Source organism: Hyperolius riggenbachi, chromosome 11, assembly GCF_040937935.1.
Source record: "Hyperolius riggenbachi isolate aHypRig1 chromosome 11, aHypRig1.pri, whole genome shotgun sequence".
Classification (NCBI taxonomy): domain Eukaryota; kingdom Metazoa; phylum Chordata; class Amphibia; order Anura; family Hyperoliidae; genus Hyperolius; species Hyperolius riggenbachi.
The window spans coordinates 183,694,817-183,717,322 of NC_090656.1; the positions used below are offsets into that span (position 1 = coordinate 183,694,817).

Here is a 22,506-nt window from a genome sequence, read left to right on the forward strand (position 1 = left end):
TAAGCTATCCTGCTGATCCTCTGCCTCTAATACTTTTAGCCATAGACCCTAAACAAGCATGCAGCTTCCCCTCATTCCACCACCAGCGCTTGCTCAAAGTTCCCACCAGCTAAGTCTTTGGGCTAGATTTATCAAGAGTGTCTGAGACAAAACATTGGTAGGTTTTTAGAAATCCGTGCAGAACTGTCTCAGGCATCTTAAGAAATCATTAGATTGCAGATTCCTTCTAAAACTGTTGTATAATAGGAGGAGCTAGGAAGGTCTCTCAGACAGTGCAGTGTGTGAGGGGAATTGCTGTAGGTAACCAACACACCTGCTGTATTGATAGCAGCAGGCTCTGACGAGGAATTCAGCAGGTGGGAGGAGCACATCACAAATCATGTATAGCCTGCGCTCTGCAATCATGTCTAGCCTGCAGTTCTACATCTGTAAAACTGCTATCAAGCACTGCTTAATCTGTGCCAGTTTAGGCTCCGTTCATATTACAAACGCGGACGGCCATGCGTGCGGAACGCAACGCATGCGGACGCACGCCATCCGCGTTTGTATGCGTTGCGTGGCTGATCCCATCACTGAAAAACGAATGGGACAGCCGTGCGTTTTTGCAAAAAATGCGTGCAGCATGCGTTCCCGGACCGCACAGGTCCGGAACACATGCAGTGTGTACATCAGACAGTGCACTCTATGCACTGTCTGATGTCGTGCGTGTCGGCCTCCCGCACGGGTTTCCAAAACGCGGCTGGAAACGTGTGCAGTATGAACGGGGCCTTAGGGATGGATTTGCACTTTTCTTAACTGTAGTGCAGCTGTAGAAATTCATGCTAAATTGCCACTATTACCTAGGATTTAAGAAGGTTCTTATCATGCAGAACTGTTCTCCCTGCTGGTTAGAACAGATTAAGAAGAAAAGACTGTCGGTAATGCGTTGATAAATCTCCCTATTTGTGTCTCCTTGAAAGTACTCAGTTCTCCAAGTATTTCCGAAGATGAGCGTCTCTGTACTGTGGTTGCGCAGCATGCAGCCGCTCATCCTCAGAAGTACTTGGAGACCCGAGTACATCAGTGACCTTCTGAGGTGACTCTTTGACATTAAAGCTGAAGACTGGAATGGGGGGCTCAGCGATGGACCGAGGTGTAGCAGAGGGAAATAGAAAGGCTTTAGGGGAACCAGAGCCTTCCCTCCTCTTGTGAGAATCTTTACTTTTTATTTTTCAAAGGTTAGTTTTTTTTATTGGCCAATTTGACTACTTCCCTGTAGTATGAGAGCTTACCTACAGATATGTGGGTAAGTACCTGCTAGTATTTAAAATCTGTTGATAACTCATAGTACATGGAGGTGGTAAAATTGTTCAGTGATTGGCCAGCTAAAATTGGATGTGTGTATGCACCTTAAAGAGACACTGAAGCGAAAAAATATATATGATATAATGAATTGGTTGTGTACTATGAATAATTACTAAAAGATTAGCAGCAAAGAAAATATTCTCATATTTTTATTTTCAGGTATATAGTGTTTTTTTTAACATTCTCTAATATGTGCAGATTACACAACACTCAGCATTCAAAATGATTCTTTCAGAGCAGTCTGTGAACTAATGACCTCTCCTCTGGCAGAGGAAAAGTAAAAAATTAACTAACAGTTTAGATAATAAAAGTCAGATAACAGCCCTCTCCAAGACTTTGAAAGTCGTAGAGCTTAATGGCTTTTTTGTATAGAGAACAACTGGAGTTTCTTAAATCTTCCTGTACTGGAAACAATTAGACTGATGTATCTGATCTTAATGTTTTATTTCTTAGCTGTACTACAAATACAAATCATAATATCATAATTTTTGTTTCGCTTCAGTGTCTCTTTAACCCCCCCCCCCCCCCCCAAAAAAAAAAGTAGCAACCTTACAATGTTTCTTCAATGCTTAAAAATATCCAGGGCCCCAGCAAGACCCTAATCTGTTTGCAATTCCACATCCTCTCCCTCTGCAGGGGGGTCCCACACTCCCTGCTGGTGACAGTGTGCGGCTGCACAACTTGTGCCAATAACCATGTAAGAATTTGCAAACTTGTGTCTTCAACAGATGGTTGGCAATCCAGTTCAATCACATGGCAATAACATTCTTTCTCATTAACTATAAGAAAATAAAAATATTCAGCTTACTCTGGATCCTGCTTCTTGTGGTTGTCACAAAACAACAAGCAGGATACAGGCCTGCCATTGTGAGGTTTCCATTCGTGGAGACATCTGTAACACAAATAAGAAAAATTACCAAATGCTGGCCAATACGCAATTTATTTGCTAACAAGCACTGCCTTGCAGCACTGAATACAGGATGAATTTTCATCAAAAACAGTATGTGTATATGGTTTTGTATGCAATCTCTAGTTTCCTTGGGTTCCTGTGCGCTGCAGTAGTCTTCCATTCATCAACAACATGGTTGGGGCAAAAGCAAAAACAGCCATATAGATATAACGCAACCGCGTGCTAGAATCATGTTTTGCACCATAAGTATCAATCGAATGTTAAGAAGACTGTTAAGGTGCCCATAAACGGTACAATTTTTCACTAAATGCGATTTGAATGATCGTAACTAATCTGAATGTAATTATTGATTGTTCACATTTACTGAACGATTCTTCAAACTGAATCATAAAATCCAACCTTCGGATCAATTTTATCCTATTTAGCAATTGACCAAAGAATCATTGCTTATCGATTGCCTTCATAAACGGCCAATTTCTATACAACTCTATCGTAAAAATGGCATCGAAACATCGCATTTGGTGAAACAATTGTATTGCTAATGGGCATCTTTAGTCAACATTAGATTACATCACTTAACCACTCGCGTACCAGCAGTCTCTGGCCAGAGACTGCTGGTACCAAAAAATGGGGCTTACCGACAAATCGCAGCACAAACCCGCTGCTCTCTGCCGCAGGCCCCTTGCTCTGCCGTCGTTATGACAACAGAGCACGGTGAGCCAACCAGGAGCAAATTTTATTGGCTCCTGACCCTGTCTTTAATGTAAGCCAACATGGATTGGCTCATATTGATCACGGGTCAGGAGCCAATGAAACAGGCTCCTGACCGGCTCACAGAGCTCTGCCATCATAGCGACGGCCCTGCGGTGAGAGATTCGGAGGGAGCGGTGGGTCTGTGTGGTGCGGTAATTTAAATCTATGCCCTGACAGGATTAAGCAGCCACAAATCGGGTGTAGATTTCAATTACAGCGGTCCCGAGGCCAACTCTAGCTCACCACACAGGTGTGCATGAACAGGACCATGGCCACGTAACATGAGCTTGTAGGGTATGTTCAGGAGGTCAAAGCGTGGCAACGGTGGGGCCAGGAGGATAATGGAAGTCTCTGGAGGAGCTCTCTTAGGCAAGTATCTCAATTTTTTTTTTTTATTTCACCTCAAGTAGCAAAAATCATATGAATTCCTCATAGACTTGTATAGACTTAGACTTATGCCCTACCCTTCAACTATTGAGTGTGCCTATGTCAAAATATAAGCTCTTCAAGGGATAGATAGCAAAAGTGTCTATGTAACCTGTAAAGTAGTTCACAATTGTCAGCAGTATATAATAATAGGGGTAACTGGGGTTTTAGTTATAGAAGTGCTAGTTTACAAATGTAATGTGTGACAGTGTGCTCTATGGTTTAATGCAATGTTTTTTAAGGGAGGCCAATAAGATGCAAATAATTTTGAGTTAGTTCAAATGTTTGTGCTAATTTTAGTGAAAATTTACGTATTTTAAAAATGCATGAATCAAATGCTGCAGTAGGCACGACACAGAGCATTTATATTGCACTTTTCTCCTGGCGGACTCAAATTGCCAGAGCTGCAGCCGCGAGAGAACACTCAGTAGTCAGGAACAACATTAGGGAGTCTTGCCCAAGGTCTCCTTACTCAATAGGTGCTAAAAGAGCCGGTATTTGAACCCTGGTTTCTTGTGTGAGAGGCAAGCCCTCGATCCAGAGAGTGGTGAAGCAGCAGGAATCTGGAAGGCCACTACCTCCTCGCACTAAAGCAAGAAGGCGACCCAGCATCAGGGGGAGGGGGCGGGGCCAGCAGCTTGCATGCTGTAGATCTGTTCCCCTTGCACCATGGTAGTTTTGTAAGTATGCAGTGTATTGTGGTGCTGGAGGGGATCATTTGACGCTGTGTCGGATTAGATTCAGCAACAGTGCTCCTAGTGATTACCCAAAATAGGCCCATGGAATATTTAAATCACATGGCGCTGCAGTGGAGGATGAAGCCAGCAGCAATCAAAGTGCTGGACTTAGTCCAACACTAATCTAAACTAAGAATCGAATTCTGTGCCGGATTTTTTGGCCAACAGCGCCACCTAGCGGAAGCCATTTTTCCTATGTCAGACTGTGTTCGACATTGGACTTATGCAGGTAAATGCTAATGTTGGACAGTCCAACATAAGATTTGAAGGGTTGAAGGATGCTTGATATACTTTGTTGCTGCATCTTTTATTATTATTTTTTAATTATATAGCGCTAACATCTTCTATGGCCCATTATAAAGTAAAAAAAAACACATAATCGGGATCATATATACATGATAGGTTCAAGACACTAATAATCCTAACCCTAACATTCATGTTGGACTCAAAGCACTCAAGAGCTGCAGCCACTAAGGGCGCGCTCAAAGGGGCCAGCCTGCTGTGTTAGGAAGTCTTGTCCAAGGACTTCTTACTGAATAGTACAATCATGACATCCTGCAATACGAGTACAAATACATGCATAGTTAAGGTGTACCTGAGACGGGAGGGGGAAAAGATTCAAGATACCTGGGGCTTCCTCCAGCCCCCATGCTGTCCTCCTCCAACTCCTGGATGTTCTGTAACTGGCCCCAAAATGTCCTCCAGTCAGTGCAATGCGGCTGCGAATGCTCCCAGTTCCACTCCTGTGGCCTGATAGCATTTTGCACACAGTACTATGCGCAGGCTGCTCCCAGCGACAGAGGTGAGCATGCGCCCGGGCTGCACATGTGCAGTACGCCTCGGAGGAGTTTCCAGGGCATATTGCAGATGATCCAGGAGCCGGAGGAGGATGGCAAGGGAGCCATAAGCCTGGAGGAGGCTGGAGGAAGCCCCAGGTATGCATATATTCTTTTTTATTCCACATCTCAGGTTTACTTTAATATGTGAATTGATAGATCACATTGAGAGATACACATTCTTATGGTAAATTACAGCTAAATAAGAAACAATAAGAGGAGGTCCCTCCCCTTGCGAGCTTACAATTAGTTTAGAGGGTTTGAAACGTATTCTTTGTATTTTTTCACAAAATGCATTATTTCCAAATATTACTTCAAATCTTGCAACCAGTACTGATTTCTCATACTGAAATATATTTTTCCAATAATCAAAGAACAATGACTTAAAATATAATTACCTGGGTTGATCTTGTCCTTCAATGTATATCTGCCAAAACTTCACATAGCCATCGTGGCTGGCTGTGGCCAACACTGTCCCATCAGGAGAAAGGGCTCCTTCACTCAGACGCTAAACATGCACCAACGTAACAAGAGCAGCGTAAGTACATGAAAACATACAGCCCATCAAACACAGATCATTTTATTTTTTGGTGAACTCAAATCACTACCACACAGGCTACTGGTTGTTTCTGGTACTTAAAGAACAACCAAGGTGACATGTGACATGCTGAGATAGACAAGTGCATGTACAGTGCCTCACATAAATAACTATGCCATTTCCCTTTTTTCTTTCTCTGCCTGAAAGAGTTAAAAATCAGGTATGCAAGTGACAGTTTTTGTTTGGGTCGGGACTGGGTTGGACTATAGTGTAACCCTCACTGATAAGGAATTACAGCCATAAAACACTTTCCTGTCCACGTCTTCTCAGAACAGAAATATAAAATAAAACTGGGGGATAGCTTAAAAAGTCATTTTTAGGAGGGGGAAGACAAATACAATTGTTTATCTCATCTTATTTTCACCTCAGATGTCCTTTAACAACATTATCAGAAACCGCTGTAAATCTCCACAGATTATGTGGGCGGCTTATCATCAAGTTTTCCTAGTTCTGTACTGTATTCAGTTCTAAAAAGTGGTGTTAAATGATTAATAAACCTACATCCAAATTTACATAAGCGTGATCTCAGCTTTTTGTGGGCCCCGAAGAGTTCACATAAATCCTCAGATTAACTGGAACACTCAAAAAGTTTCCTTCCATACTCGATGGACCCATGACAACCCAGTTTTCAAGCATCACAAACTTGAAACAAACCTGTGTTATGCTTAACACAGTGTCTGTTACAGGTAAGGCTTTATAGCAGACCGTCTCTCCACCCTCCCTACTTTGATGGTACAGAAAAATCAGACTATAGAAGGCTAACAGGATCCTAAATTGTCCTGTATGTCCGGATGCAGGAGGATTGCCGCCCCAGGTCAATCACATGACTGAACGGCTCTGCAATGTACAGACTGGCTGAAAATCATGTGGGTGAAAAGAGAAGGATTGTCATGGTCTAATACAAAGATACACTTCTAAATGTTGGATTTAGCCCCATTTCTATGACTTCCGATGCAATGGACATTCTGTGAACAAGAGGTTGTGCCATGAAGGCATTTACTGTCATTGTACATTGCACAAACCGGTCGTAGTGTGGACCCAGACTGAGGTCTTTTCTCACTGGGACGTTGTGTTACCCTGTTTTTATCACAGGGTAATGCAACACCTATGAAAGATTATGGGGACTTTCATACCGGGACGGTGCGATGCTACGGAAGTGATGTTTTTCACTGCCGGTCAACGCGAGGGAAACAGCGTTTTGGGGGCCAGCTTGTGCAGCGGACCGGAAGTCATGTAAGTCTGTGGCGGTGCCGATATTTTAAAGTGGCCGCCGTACGTATTTGGATCGCACATGCATGAAGTGTATTTTGTCAATACACTTTTGCGCAATTCGTCTTTTCAGCCACAGGAAGTGAGTGCTAGAGAGTCTCACTTCCTTACTGGCCTGAGGCCAGAATGGGGATTACAGCGTATTAACGTGGAAATCCCCGAAGGCCGTTTCTGGCGTTGCAGTACGACCTTCACAGAGCACCGCAACGCAAACACTGGTTGGCAGTGTGAAACCGGCCTTACACTTAACTTTTTTTTATTCATGATGTGTGTCTCTCTGTTATTTTTGCATTGTACACCTCTCCATAGCATGAGACAATTAAAAAAAATCCAACCAAATGAATGTAATAGAGACCTTTTATAGAGTGACCAGATCCATTTAGACATAGAAGGGGTGACCCACCTCAAATCTCCCCCTGGAGGAGCCCTCCTACTGGATCCAGATCTTAGTCTGGATCTCTTCCCCTGCCATTTTATTCCTCACAGTAAGCTGTCCAGTTGCATCTGCTCAGTCACTCTACACAGGACTTGAGATGGTCAATGAGATGCTAATTTTGTCTGGTACGCATGAAAATTGAATGCAGTTTTTTTTTTAAACTAAGCCAATCAAACGCACTTCGTGCCAATTTTAATTGGCCCAAATTCAAGCTGCATGAAATATGCATGCATCTCAATGACTCTTTACAGACCAAACATGAATCAGATTTGAACAGATTATTAAACCTTTCCAATCCTATGTCAGACTATTTCCGACATTGGTGTTTTCCAGCATAGGTCCAATGTTGAGCATAGTCCCACATGGGCTGCCGCTAGGGGGCACTGGTGCCAGATCATAACCGAAACAGCATCAGCCCCTTTAGATCAAAGTGTCAAACTTATCGCCATCGGCCCGATCCTCTGCACCACGTTATTTAGATATTACATAGGCGCATTTGGGCACCACTGTTGGATCTAGCCAGGCACTGCATCACCCTTTGTGGATTGAAGTGTCGGAGTTTGTACAATACACACACACTGATGCCGGGCTTCCTCCTTGCTCAAGTTGGATGAGGTAGTGACCCTCCAAATCACTTTCTACTTATGTCGATCTTGTAAGTGTGATTTTAATGTTATCGACTCATCAAACAGTTACACAAACTGTATTATAAAGTAATCCAAGCCGTTGGGGCACAAATGAACCAGGTGTTGGGATCTACCAAGCTCATCGTACTATTAAATAGAACAGCACATACCCCAGAATGTCCTCTCACGATGATGAATCCCTCCTTTATATCAGAGATATCTGTTGGCCAAGAGCTGTGGTTTGCTCGTACAATCTCCAGGTCCCATACTTCTGCCTACCAATAAAAAAAAAATAAAAAATAATAAAAAAAAAAAAGAAGTTGAACAAGTTAAAATTTTAAGGGCAGCATTCAAACAACGAGCAAAGAAATATGGAAGCTGATGATTAGAAGTTATCTTGGACAAACAGGATTGCGTTCCATCTCCTTGTAACAGCGCTGGACAAAAGCACCAGGCAAGTAGAAATGAAGTTTTCTCCCTCGTCACAGGCACACTTTAATCTATGTGGGGCACCTCTTTATTCTCATTCATCTTACCCACTACCACCTGCTTCCAAACAAATTGAATGAGGGACCTTACCCTATCTTCGTGCAATAAAGCCATATTCTGACTTGCATCTTCTGCTGGCAAATCTTCATTGTCTTCAGGGATGTAGGGGCACCAAAGAATTCTACGGTGCGTATTTAACTGTGTGTGATCTGGCCTTCGTATGTGAATGACAATTTCATCTCTGGATACAAAGTTAAGAATAATGAAGAAATAGACAGTTTAATTCCATTATCAATAAGGTGATTTATTCTTACAAATTAGCCCAAAATAAACCTGAGAGGTGGGCTTGGCAAAATGAGTGGGGAGTGACACAGCGAACAGATGGGTTGCAGCGAGCTGGACAGCACTGGACTAGACCGTCTCCTCATGGGGGATTCTCAGTATAGCCTTTGTTCCTTGGATCTATATAAAGATGCCAGCCAACCTCCCTATTCATTTGCACACTATTTTACCAGTTGGACTGAGTAAGTGCCCTCCAGCAAGTGATTCTGAAAAGAAATTCCTAGGTACCCAAGCCCCCCCCCCCCCCCCCCCCCAGCGACCTAAGAAAAAGGTTATTTAGATTGCATTTTACTCTACAACAAATATACATCTTATATGTATTTATTTTAAAGTTTACACTTTTTTTCAACTGTGCACCATTAAGAACAGCACAGTTCAAGGAAAGGTCTGCCGAATACACCCAGTTCAGCAATGCTGATCAGACAACACCATCTGCTTTCAATCTTCACACTCCGTAGCATAATTCAAGCTTCTATATAACAATGTGTCTTGCTGCTGCCACAGATCGCTATATGATAAACAGAATTAAATGCTGGGAACACATGATGCAATTTCCTGTCCAACTGACGGGTGATCAAACAGGAAGTTGTACCATGTGCATATGTCCAAACTGCTCCCGATCATTAAAGGGATCAATTTTCCAATGAAAACTGCACAAAATCGAACCCTTTCTCAATCGGAAACAGATCGGACATGTTGTAGATAATCCCCCCATTCACGTCGATCGGGCGGTAAATTGCATTGTGTGATCACAGCATTAGGGTATCCAGGAACTCGAGGTGAGAGGGATATGGAGGCTGACAGCTTTGTTTCCTTTTAAATAATGCCTGGCTGTCCTCTGCCTCTAATACTTTAAGCCATGACTCTATGCCAATGACAAATATGACAAGATTTGCTGCATGCTGGTTTCAGGTGTGTGATTTAGACCCTACTCACCAGAAAGATCAGCAGGACGGCCAGGCAACTGGTATCATTTAAAAGGCAATAAATATGGCAGCTTCCATAGGTCTCACACCTTGGGTTCTTTTAAAGAACAACTAACATGAACAATTATAAAATATAAAATACATACATATAAAATGTGGCGGGGCTTGGCGGACGCACCGGCGGTTTGCCATGGCGATCTGCCATCGCGTCTGCCTGCCCCGCCCGCCCGGCATTGGCCGCTTGTGGGGGCGAGCGTGGCCGGCCCATTGGTGACGTCGGGGCGGTGGGGAGTTAAGATCCCCATAGGTGAAGTTTGAGAAGTGACACACACCTCCAGTAGAAGCCAGAAGTCCGGCGAAACCGGTCGAGGACGCATGTGCTGCGTCCTGACCTCCATTGTCCTCCTGCACGTGGACCTGGCCTAACCCCTGGTGCGGCCTCTGGATCCCATATGGCAATCAGCTCTTCTGTTTGAGCCTACAAACAAGCATCCTACCGCCATCTTGACACAGCAATCTCTGGAGCATGTAAGCCAACCTCTTTGAGACAGCAACTTTACTGCAATATATCCGCCTGTTGCCGCTTTTCTGTCTGCATACAAGCAAGTGTCTTTCACTTCAAAGGCTGGATCGCTGCCTGTGTCTGCCTGATACCAATATGGAGCTTTTGCCTTATTAACTTTGTTTTGCATGGAACTGTGCTTTATGTGCTCCTTATGCTTCCTGCTGTTATCAAATCAGGCTGTTGTCATACAGACCAAACCACACAGATGCATGATCACCAGACCTGTTGTGGCTGTGCTGCTTCTTGGCATGGATGCATACTTATGTGACTTGCTGGAGGATCGCTGGAGGATCGCTGAATCTGTCTCTACTAAGCGTTGAGCCTGGCTAATCATATGATTTATCTATGTCCCCTTGCTTTCACTAATGCACGTGCATAATAACTTTCATCTCTAAACCAGTGATACTTTAAACTTTGCAACTGGACTAACAATCCATAGGGGCCTTACAGGCTCCATCATTCCATTATCTATGGAGGTATAGATCAGTGGGATTTGCTGTAGGGGTTTGAGGGTCCAGGTTAGGGGGATTGCTGGGGGTGCAGGGCGGGCACATTTTTACGATGTGTTTTATATATTTGGATTAATAAAGTATTCTTTTTGATATAGTAACCCATTATCTGTGATTTGTGCTCAACCGGGTCATACCCACTTTTTCTCTATCTCACTGTTTTCTGATATACATATAAAATGTAGATCATGCACAATCAATTACGTACTTTTTTTTCCCCCAATGTTGCTGTTACTTACAGTAGTGAGTGAAAGGACTAGTCCAGAACCTGATGAGATCTATCTCCTCCTACGGGATTCTTGAGTATTTCTTTATTTACAAATGCACTTTCTGAGCATCAATTGCTCAATCCAACTCCCATAATAGTGAACAAATGAGTAGGAAAGCTGGCTGCATCTCTGTATAGATACTTTCCAGGGAGTGCTTTTGCAAAGAACAAGAAAATACAGAGAATCCCCCAGGAGGAGATGGACTAGTCCAAAGCCTGATTTTTACTACCTATTAAGGGCCGGATTACTAAAAAGGCCGTTAAGGCCTGGGCCTTGGGCACCTATTGACCAAAGGGGCGGCTTGACATGTAAGAGGGGTTGCTGCATAAGGTAGAGGAAGCTGCAAATGGAAAAGGGAGGTAGCAAATGGGTAGCAACACATGAAAGAAGGGGCTGCTGCCCAAGAAAGCAATATATGGATGTTAGACATGGAAGGGATGCTAACATAGAATGGGAGGGCAGCTGCTGCACTTGGAGGGAAGCCACAAGGAATTTTCCTTAGGGGCAGAAAATGTATAAATCCAGCCTTGTACCTATTGTAATTGACTGATAAACAGTGTTGCCTTTATAGAACTGGAGACAGCTGCAGGTCATCACAGCCACATGCCTAAAAAGCGAAACCATAAATTCCAAATAGTTAATAGGACATACACTGTTCCTTTATGTTCCAGTAAGCTATTATTATGAAAGAAAAGGATACTGTATCTTTTCATCTTCCATTGTAAGTTTCCACACAAAAAGGCTTCCTGCTTCATCCAGACAAGCCAGCTGGTTGGAGTTTAGGTGGGCGAATGCCAAGTCTGTAACGCTTCCAGTAATACCTTTCAGTAGGATCCGCTCTGCCGTTGTAACGCCAAGGACCCGAATCATAGCTGATCCGTTAGAACCTTGCGGTATAAGGGAAGGAATGTACTGCATAAGTCTTATTATTGATTTATAAAAGCGCCAACATATTTCGTGGCGCTGTACAAAGAAAAACGAACATGGGGTACATAATACAGACAATAGTGTACACCAATATACAAGATACATAATTAGTGACACAATACAAAAATGATACACAATGCAGAATACAAAATACCGAATTAGTAATGACAGTGATAAAAGTAACATGATAAATAAAATGTACAATGATTTCCAAGACACAAAAGGGGAGAGAGCCCTGCCCTTGCGAGCTTACAATCTAAAGGTAATGGGGGGGGGGGGGGAACAAGAGGAGGGGTAGTATGCAGCAAATATATAGAGGCAGTGTGTTTTAAAATACCTAGTAGGAATGCAATTTGGTCTTAGGACAAAGGGAAGTGGCCTAGGATAGCGCATATGCTTGTCGGAACAAATGAGTTTTTAGAGAGCGTTTAAAGGTAACAAAGGTTGGCGAGTGACTGATGTGTTGGGGAGGGCATTCCAGAGGAGGGGTGAAGCGCGTGCAAAATCTTGCAAACGTGAATGTGAGGAGGGAATTCTAGAGGAGAACAACAGAAGATCATGTGCAGATCTGAGATTGCGATTGGGTTTGTATCTGGAAATTAGTGAGGATATGTCCCGGGGAGAGAGATTGTGGAGAGCTTTGTAGATTAGGGTTAGGAGTTTGAACTGGATCCTCTGATTAATTGGCAGCCAGTGAAGAGCTTGACAGAGAGGAGCAGCAGAGGAAGATCGAGAAGAAAGATGAATGAGATGAGCAGCTGAGTTTAGTACCAACTGAAGCGGGGCCAGTCTGTTAGAAGGTAGTCCACAAAGTGGTATGTTGCAGTAGTCCAGACGAGATATTATAAGAGCATGCATTAACATTTAGTTGTGTCTTAGTACAGTAAATGCTATATTAACTACAGTATTGTGACATTAACCAGAAAAAAGGGGTGAGAGAAGAAAAAAAGCAGCAGAGATTCTGCGCATTCATTTTTGCACCACATTACTTAGTTAGTCCCGCTCTATATCTAGGACATAGCTGCTACAGTATATGCAAGGGTATGAACCAAGGCTGGACTAGTTGAGGGCTTTACCTCTGACACAGGAAACCTGGGTTCGAATCTCAGTTCTTCATGTTCAGTAAGCTTGCACCCATTCAGTAGGAGACCTTGGGCAAGACTCCTTAACACTGCTACTGCCTAAAGAGCGCGCCCTAGTGACTGCATCTCTGGCACTTTGAGTGCGCCAGGAGAAAAGCGCAATATAAATGTTCTGCGTCCATTTTATTTAACTTATTGCAACCCAGTCTCCATCTCTCTCTGATGTACCCTCTTTTCCTTATCTAACCGCTCTCTGCCTCTCCCCTTTTCCATCTTGTCCCTCCCCCCTTTTTATCTTTCACTCTTCTCTCATATTGTCCCTTTTCACCATCATATCACCTCTTCCTTTCCCTCTTCCAAAATATCTACTTATCTGAGACTTCATAAAGCAATTGTAGTTTTTGAGGTCCTTTGGGTCCCCCTCCTTTATTTCGCTGTCACCCCAATTATAAAGTGTGTAGCCATGCTGACTCAGACCCTATGGAACTTGCACTGTACCCGCCATGGGGCTCTTCAACCGCTCTCCTGTAGCTGGAAGCCTTCTGCGCGGTTACAAGTCTTTACAAATTGCGCATGCACAGAACACTCCCGGCTACAGGAAAGAGATTATAGAGGCGCATGCGCCAGACTCAGCCAGGTCACACACTTGGGTCGACAGCAGCACAATGGAGGTGACGAAGGACACAGAGGGACCTCAGACGACAGGGAGCTGGAAAAAGCCTCAGGTAAGTAAAAATCAACTATTTTTCTCACGGTTGCTTTAATGGGGGGTACACAACTGAAAATTAACCTGCACCCAGATAAAAATGGAGCCTGGCCACCCAGCCCCCAAAGCTGATCAAAGGGTTAATAGAGCAAGAGTGTTTTACATTCTTTATTTAAAATCAATAACACAAATGAAAGAAAACAATATTAACATATCCATTTGAGCTTGCGGGGATGTTTTACAAATAGTGGTCTTGAAAAAACTACTCCACAAATCGCCTGAAGCATATAGCTCCATAGTGATGATTGGGAACAACTTTGCATATTCCCAATGTGTGATTGCAGCATAGACACAAGAAAGCTTCATAGGTACATACAAGGCATGTCCTCTGGCGGGGATCGGAACTCGATATCTCAGGCAACAATGCAGGAAGAGGCTGTATGGACACGTCGCTAGCCTCTAGGTTAGGGATACAACCTGATGTTATGTATGGGTAGGAGAAAGGGCACACAGAAGAGGAGCATCACAGAGCGGGCAGGGTGAGGGAGAACAATGCCCTCAGCCAGCACTCGGCCGAGACAATCTACCAGGCCGATTGCTCGCCCGCACACCATGGGGGATCGGTACACACGCTAGGGTTTCAGCACAGGCGGTCGTTATTAGCCACCTCAGCCGAGTTTAATCCAGTGTGTGAAATCTAGAATCTGTACAAGGCTTAAATCGGGCCCACAGTTTTCTATGTTCCTTTCCTATAAAAATAATGACTAAGTAATACACAGAACTGAACTTAAAAACACTACCAGAAAAGGTCTGTCATACCTCTAATGGCATAAGCAAGGTAGGCATTAGATACTGCTATTAGATTGCCATAGTAGTACTTCTGCTCCCAGTCATATTTGGCCACAGGCTGTATTTTAACCTGCAAAGGATAAAAGACACAGTTCAAGAATAGCATTACCGTTCAAGAAACTATTATACAAAATTAGCAAAAGTATTCCTCCTCTTGAACTGTCCCACATTATTCATGTTCTCTCATATAGAATTAAAATTGATTTAACTAAGATTTTACATCACTGAAGCCCCCGCGTACCAATATCCCGCGGTGTGTGTGTGTTTGGGTGTGCGCATCCCCCCACCAGAGCAGGGAGCAGCAGTGGCGTAGCTTATGCGTTGTGGGCCCTGATGCAAGTTTTACAATGGGGCCCCCCAAGCACTCTATACATAGCGATTGATAAGGCGCACCAAAACCTGCCAATGGTAACTACAGTGTCAGAGGAGCAAGAAGGGTATGGGGAACAGTTTGTTAATGATTACCACTATTCAAAGAATCTATAGAAGTGATTATTACCAGCACAGGACCAATAGAGAGCTAGTACTATAGTAGAGGGAGGGCCCTGTGGGGCCCCTCTGGCCCAAGGGCCCCGATGCGGTGGCTACCTCTGCTACCCCTATTGCTACGCCCCTGGGGAGCAGTGTAGCATTTCTGCTCTTCCAGCGCTGTGTTGAGTCTCCTCTTCCTCCTGGTATCCACTCACTCTATGCTATCATTCCCTGTTTCCATTGCATGTCATGTGATCACCTGCTGTGTATGCAACAAAGAGCGAGTGGCTGCCAGGGGAAAGGAAGGACCCTTAGCAGAGGAAACAGGTAAATATTACACTGCTCCCTGCTCTTATTGGGTAAGGGAGGATGGGGGGGTGTCAAGTGAAAATGAGTGCGTGCCAGGGGGCGGGGACAGTGGAAGAGCGTGGCTGGGTCAGCGGCTTCATGGCGACTTTTCTTGGGAGGCACAGGACATCTGCTTCAGCACTGGAGTGAGATAGTTTTCAACCAATTTGGTGCAAACATCGTCCTTCATCGGAGGATCATAGATGATATCATATATATATCTGGTACCCAAATATGTTGATAAAGGAAGCTAAAGAAAGAGTAAGTAAACTGGCACAAAACAGAACGTCTGAAACCAGAAGAGAAGACGCGGGTGAGCAGAAAGCTTGTTTGGAATTTTAGAACTGAATTCAATTCAAATATGGAGTCTATAAAATAGTTCTATAAACATTGGCTCATATTACATTGAGATCCATATCTTACAGCTGTTCTGCCGGGAAACCAGAGTTTACATCTCAAAATGTAAAAACTATGCTGCACCGTGGAGGATGAAATGTGATTCTGCAGACAGACTGATGTACTGAGGGTGCTATTGTGTATAAATCATGTGCATTTTAACTTTAACTTTGTTGTTCAATGATTGATTTTGGAGCTACATAAACTTCCCACACATACAAGGGTGAAGAGACGCCTGGGATGAAATTTTTTTCGTTAAGAATAGGATAAAAACAGAAAAAAAGAGGAGGCTTAGCTCTCCAATGATACAAATACAATAAAGGAAAGTTGATTCTATTTGCACAGAGTACGGGTTTTGTGGATGCAAGCCCACTTCCTCATGTAAATAAAAGTGCCACTGCTGTATTGCCAAAGGGCTCTGAGCTATACAGCAGTGGCACTTTTATTGGACTGAGGAAGTCAGCTTGCCCCCGTGAAACGCGTTGCCTGTGCAAATCAACTATTGTATTTGCGTCATTGGAGACATAAGCCACCTTTTCTATTTTTGGGGAGGACGCTATTGGACTACAGTGGTTTAGACATTTGCAGTACCAAATATTCCGCAACTTGCAAAAAAGAATCGATCAATCACTCGAAAAAAGAATCTATCACTAGATGCTAATGTGATTTACTGCTTGGTTCCTATCTTGATATCTCTTACATAACATGTACATCATGATGCCTCTGACAGTATCCTGGTTTGCTCTAACTATAACATTATTTGACTGCTTAAAGTCACAGTTCAAGACACGCCACACGGCCTTCAGCAATATACGAACGCAATATATAAATGTGCACACTTGCACTTTAAAAGTACTGTAATACTCTGCACAATAAACCTTAGCCCATTAGCTCAAATATGCTGCCAGTTTAGGACGTCAGCGGCAGCTTCACAGATGGCGAATCGATTTCATGCTGAAATCGATTCACAATCTGTTTGCAGTAAAGGCAGCCATACGATCCCTCTCTGATCAGATTCGATCAGAGAGGGATCTATCTGTTGGTCCATCTGATGGCAAATCGACCAGTGTATGGCCACCTTAAGATTGATCATACAGGTGTGCTTAGTGTAGAAGATCCATCTAAACATTTCACATTTTTGTGGACAGACAATATTTTCTCTACTTTTACATGAAAGTAGCTAAATTCACAGAGTGAAATTCAGCAGAACAAAGATAGAACCATAAATTACAAGGAGCTCACCTTACTACTTCCTCTGGCCTTGCTGCAGATATTTGAGTCAGTGCTGGCAACTATTTCAACGTCTTTGCTAACAATCTCAATGAAAGTAGAAGAATCATCTCCAGAAAGGCAGCTAAAAAAAAAAAAAAAAAAAAGTTTCAGCATTAAACCCTTTATTAAAAGGGAATCTGAAGTGAAAATAAACTTATGAAATAATGATTTGTATGTGTAGTACAGCTAAGAAAAAAAACATTAGTAGCACAGATATTGTTTCCAGTACAGGAAGAGTTAAACGTCAGTTATCTATGCAAAAGAGATTCTCTGAGCATTCCCACTAATTTATTCAGAGAGCAGTGCTATTTTGTGAAGCATTTATCTCAACCTTTCTCTCCCGGTTTCTTGTTTGATGCTGGGAATACACGGGCCGATTCTGGCGCTCGATTCTGCGCCCGATCGTTTTGCCTGCTCGGTTCGATTGTCTTCCACTCGTTTTTCTTATCTTTTTTTCAAGTTACGTCAATGATGAATCGAGCGCAAAACGATTGAACGGTGATCGGACATGTCGGAAATGATCTAACCAACCATCTTATCAGCTCAGAATCGACCCGTGTAATTCCCACCATAAGGTTTTTCTGCCAGGAAGTTTAACCTCTTGCCGACCGCGTCTTGCCGATGGTCGTGGCCGCAGCCCCAGGACCGCTTAACGCCGATTGGCGTAAAGTCCTGGGGCCAGCTAATGCATCTCCTGCTTGGGGGGCGGAGCTCCGCCCCGCCTTCAGTCTCCGAGCGGCTATTGCCACTCGGGAGACTGTTAGACGGCGTGATCGCCGTCTATTTACAAGGTGCAGCGCTGCGATGATCAGCAGCAGCGCTGCACTGGGGACAGCCGTGTGGCACGGCTGTCCCCCTGGGGGACAAGAGAGCGATCGGCTCTCATAGGCAGAAGCCTATGACAGCCGATCGCCATAATTGGCCGGCTGTGGGGAGGGAGGGAAGTGGTTTAAAGAAACAGGCTTTTTCTTTTAAAAAAAACACAAACAAAAATATTTATTATAACAAAAATAAACATGGGAGAGCGATCAGACCCCACCAACAGAGAGCTCTGTTGGTGGGGAGAAAAGGGGGGGGGGGGAAATCACTTGTGTGCGGTGTTGTGCGGCCCTGCAGCTTGGCCTTAAAGCTGCAGTGGCCAATTTTACTAAAAATGGCCTGGTCACTAGGGGGGGGGGGGGGGGGGTTAGCCCTGCAGTCCTCAAGAGGTTAAAGGGTCATTAGCTCTGCTCAGTTTCTTCACTTAAAATACAGAGTGTAATTTGTAAACTGCAAATATTAGAGAAGGATGCAATGTTATAGAAAAACAGCTATATAACTGAAAATAAAAATATGTGAGTCTTTTCTTTGCTACTAATGTTCTATGAATTATCCATACTACACATACAACTCAATTATTTTTCGCATCAGTGTCACTTTAAGTAGATTAACATTTCAAAATGATCTATATAGCAGCTTCCACTGCAGATTTGTCTCATCTCACGGGCATACATTTGCCAAAAGGTACCGGTTTAAAATGGCGCTGGAAAGCAGTAGTAGAACATTGGTACATTTACTGATATTCTACTTCTTCATTCATATACTGTAGTAAAAAGATCAGTAATATTTACCATTCTATGATCTAAAGTCTCCCTACTCTCGCACAGAACCCTCCCCTGGTAGTGCCTATCCTTAAAGGAATCATCAGCCAAATTATAAAAAAGCCGATTTACTTACCTGGGGCTTTCTCCAGCCCCTTGCAGCTGACATGTCCCACGCCACAGTTGCGCTCTCCGCCGCTGGCCAGGGGTCCCTGCATGGTGTCTCGCCAGACGTCCTCTACTGTGCGTGTGCCGCTGTCAATCAAGGCCACGTTGTCGGCCGCTTACTGCACCTGCGGAGTACACTGAACAATGTGGCTTGACTGACAGCGGCGCTTCACGCAGGCACAGTAAGGACTTCCCCAAGGTCAACCTCTTCACCGGGCGGGGAACCCGGGCTGGAGGCGGAGAGTGGAGCTGCCAGAGTAGGACAATCGGATGCAAGGGGCTGGAGAAAGCCCCAGGTAAGTAAATCGGATTTGTTATAATTTGGCTGATGATTCTTATAACCCCCTCCTTGCGGGAGGCTAACCTAGTCCCTAACCCCCATGAGCACCTAACCTTAACCGGGACACACTATTTAAAGTGTACCAGAGACGTTAAACTCTAAAGATTTGATACTTACCCGAGGCTTCCTCCAGCCCCATAAGCTTGTTTGAGTCCCTCACTGTCCTCCCCCGGTCTGCCGTTCAGTTGTCGGGTTCAGTTTGGGTCTACTGCGCATGTGCGGGAGGTCTGTGCATGCACAGTAGACCCAGACTGAACCCGACTGAGCCTGTTCCCGAGGCTGATCGCGGCTGAACGGCAGACCGCGGGAGGACGGTGTGAGACTCAAACGAGCTTATGGGGCTGGAGGAAGCCCCGGCCAAGTATCAAATCTTTACAGTTTAACGTCTCTGGTTTACTTTAAAGGGCTTGGTCACACTACAAGAACATTTAAAGCGCTAGTGATTTTGAAAAGCTTTTCCTAATGCAATGCTATGGGGGATTTTTACAAAATCACATCGCTCTAGTGAGAACACACATGTAGGATAACATTAGCAAGAGATTTTAAAATCACAACATGCTTAGAAAAGCTCTTGTAGTTTTAACCAGCCCTAAAAGGACAACCACTATAATAGTGGGAGCCGGGGCTGTACAGCGCTGTAACAAGTGACAGATTTACCTATACATACATGCAGTCTCAGAATGCTGGCATTTTTAACAGATAGGCCTCGATTCATAAACAGCAGTGCGATAAACAAAATCTTGTCGGGAAAATACCGCACTCGGTATTTTCCCGGTCTGTGTGCTAATTCATAAAGATTTCCCCAGCTGCCCTTGGAGGTCGGTAAATTACCGCAGCCCATTGAGCGGTAGAGTGGAGCAGTGTCCCGATTCCCCCTTTGCCCTGCAGAAATGAATCACACAGATGGCTCTCTCTGGCTCTCCCACTGATGACTCAGACAGATGAGTCACAGTCTTTCCCTGCCTGCTAAATGACTCACACAGCCGACTCTCTCCACTGATGACTCAGACAGATGAGTCACACAGTCTTCCCCTGCCTGCTCAAATGATTCACACAGAGGGCTTTCTGGCTCTCTCCACAGAAACAGACTTTCGGATCTCTGCACTTTGCATTAATCAGAGCTGTCAGAGCTGTCGGTAACTTGTTAAGACCTCACCAGTGGTGTCGGTAACTACCGCCAGGCTTACCGCTTGTTGAAGGCTTTATGAATTGACATTTGCTGACAATTTACTGACATGTGTTGTCGGTAACTGCAGCCAAGTCGGTAATTTATCTCCCTGGTCAGTAATGTCAGCTTTTCATGCAGTAACAGCCTTGATGAATTGACATTTTGCTAAGTGGTAGGTAAAGTCTGCTGTTTTCAGCATTACCGCATGAGGTAATGCTTTATGAATCGAGGCCATAATGTCTGTGTATAAACATTGGTCACAGTTGTTAGGTTTCTAAACTTCAAATTGAATTATACATTTAGCTATTTTTGGAAGTGAAAAGTAGTAAAAAACTAAACTACTACATGGAAGACAGGAAACACTATGCCAATTTCAACAGCACTTGCTAATGTCAAAGCAGAGTTATTTTTAAATCAAGACCGAACTGTGTACAAATGTTAGGACACACTTCCACTTGTGACCTGTGACCACATATGCAAGGTTTCTGATAGGAATGACCTCATTAGGTCTAAGCACCCAGGAATTACACTGGTATGTCACTATTGGAGAAGGAATGCCTTACCTCTTATCTTTATATATTGTATATTGCTTTAGATAGAATATATATAAGCCAGCAACTTACACTGGATGCCTCCACTCGACGGTTTCACTAGCAAGCTAACTGACGTAAGCAGAGCAGGGACCAATGCTAAGGAGGGAGCCAGTACAGGGGGAACTCACCGAGTACAAAAGATGCTGCAGCCTGTTTTTTTTAACCAAGATTCTCCTTTTAGGCTGCTTACACACAGGGACGTTACAGGTGCACGTTAGTGCAGCCTGTAACGCTCCCCCAACGCACAGCAATGTAACACAAGTGGGCTGTTCACACTGCCCACGTTGCGTTACATGTAACGCTGCACGTTGTAGTGAAAGTGCAGCATGCTGTGCGTTCTAGTGGCTTTAGCCGCATTAGACTGTTTGCACATGCACAGTGGGGGGCGGAGAGGAGGCGGGGAGATGCCGCTACAGTAGCCGCACACATGGCTACTTAATATGCACTGCACCGGCGGCCGCTGATTGGCCGGTGGGACCACGTGATGCAGAGTGTCTCGCTCCGCATCACGTGGTCCCGCCGGCCAATCAAAGCCACTCTGGGAGACCTTATGCGGATAGAGCTGCCTAACGCGGCTCACTCTACCGTCCTCTCCCGCACCACCATGTGTTGCGTTAGGGGCACGGTGTGTAAGTAGCCTAAAACAACACCATTTCTTTTAATGCTGTCAGTGTTCTAGTTTGTTGTGAGCATGTTATAACATTGCAAAGGGTTAAAGGGGAACTTCAGCCTAAACAAACATACTGTCATTAAGTTACATTAGTTATGTTAATTAGAATAGATAGGTAATATAATCTCTTACCCACCCTGTTTTAAAAGAACAAGCAAATGTTTGTGATTCATGGGGGCTGCCATCTTTGTCATGGGGGCAGCCATCTTTTTGGTTGAAAGGAGGTGACAGGGAGCAGGAGACACAGTTCCAATTGTCCTGTGTCCTGATCACCCCTCCCAGCTGCATGCGCTAGGCTTCAAATGTCAAATTCAAAATGTAAAAAAAAAAAAAAAATTGCACCAAAACAGCAGAACGAGAACAACAACATCAGAAATACCATCATGCTTTGCACAGCATCAGGGGAAAAATGCCCGGGCAGTTTTCTTCTGTGCAGGTAAAAATGAGGCTTGTATAAGAGAAACAACGTTCTGATGCTGTGAAACTGTTAAAGAAACACCAGGCCTTTTCAGTGCTGCTGAGTCGATTTTTAGTCTGGAGGTTCAACTTTAATGATGATTTGCAAGTAAATTGACCACATCACTCAGCACCTGTTTTTCCTTTAAATTCTATCAGGATGCGCAATGCTACCATTGTTGGAATTGATCCCTTAAGCTGGGTACACACAGATTTTCTGGCCGATTTACTGTCAGATTATTATTTCCAACATGTCCAATTTGCTTTCCGATCGATTTCCGAGCATTTTCTGATTGATTTCCCATTGAACTGAACGGAAATCGCTCAGAAAATGCTCGGAAATCGGTCGGAAAGCAAATCGGATATGTTGGAAATAATCGACCTGACAGTAAATGGGTCAGAAAATCTCATAGTGTGTACCCAGCATTATATTTGTAACCGCTCT

The 22,506-nt window shown here is 44.0% G+C and overlaps 1 protein-coding gene across 3 annotated transcripts in view; it reads right to left on the minus strand.

The window, feature by feature from the left end:
• The window catches only part of EDC4 (enhancer of mRNA decapping 4), a 105,856-nt gene that overhangs the window by 70,531 nt on the left and 12,819 nt on the right, over window positions 1-22,506 (minus strand). For all 3 annotated transcript variants that reach the window (XM_068261772.1, XM_068261771.1, XM_068261770.1), the window contains exons 3-9: window positions 17,057-17,168; window positions 14,570-14,669; window positions 11,736-11,922; window positions 8,515-8,665; window positions 8,106-8,210; window positions 5,405-5,514; window positions 2,153-2,236 (exon numbers count right to left, since the gene is read on the minus strand). In XM_068261772.1, the coding sequence (XP_068117873.1) occupies window positions 2,153-2,236; window positions 5,405-5,514; window positions 8,106-8,210; window positions 8,515-8,665; window positions 11,736-11,922; window positions 14,570-14,669; window positions 17,057-17,168 (849 nt within the window). The remainder of the gene's footprint in view (window positions 1-2,152; window positions 2,237-5,404; window positions 5,515-8,105; window positions 8,211-8,514; window positions 8,666-11,735; window positions 11,923-14,569; window positions 14,670-17,056; window positions 17,169-22,506) is intronic.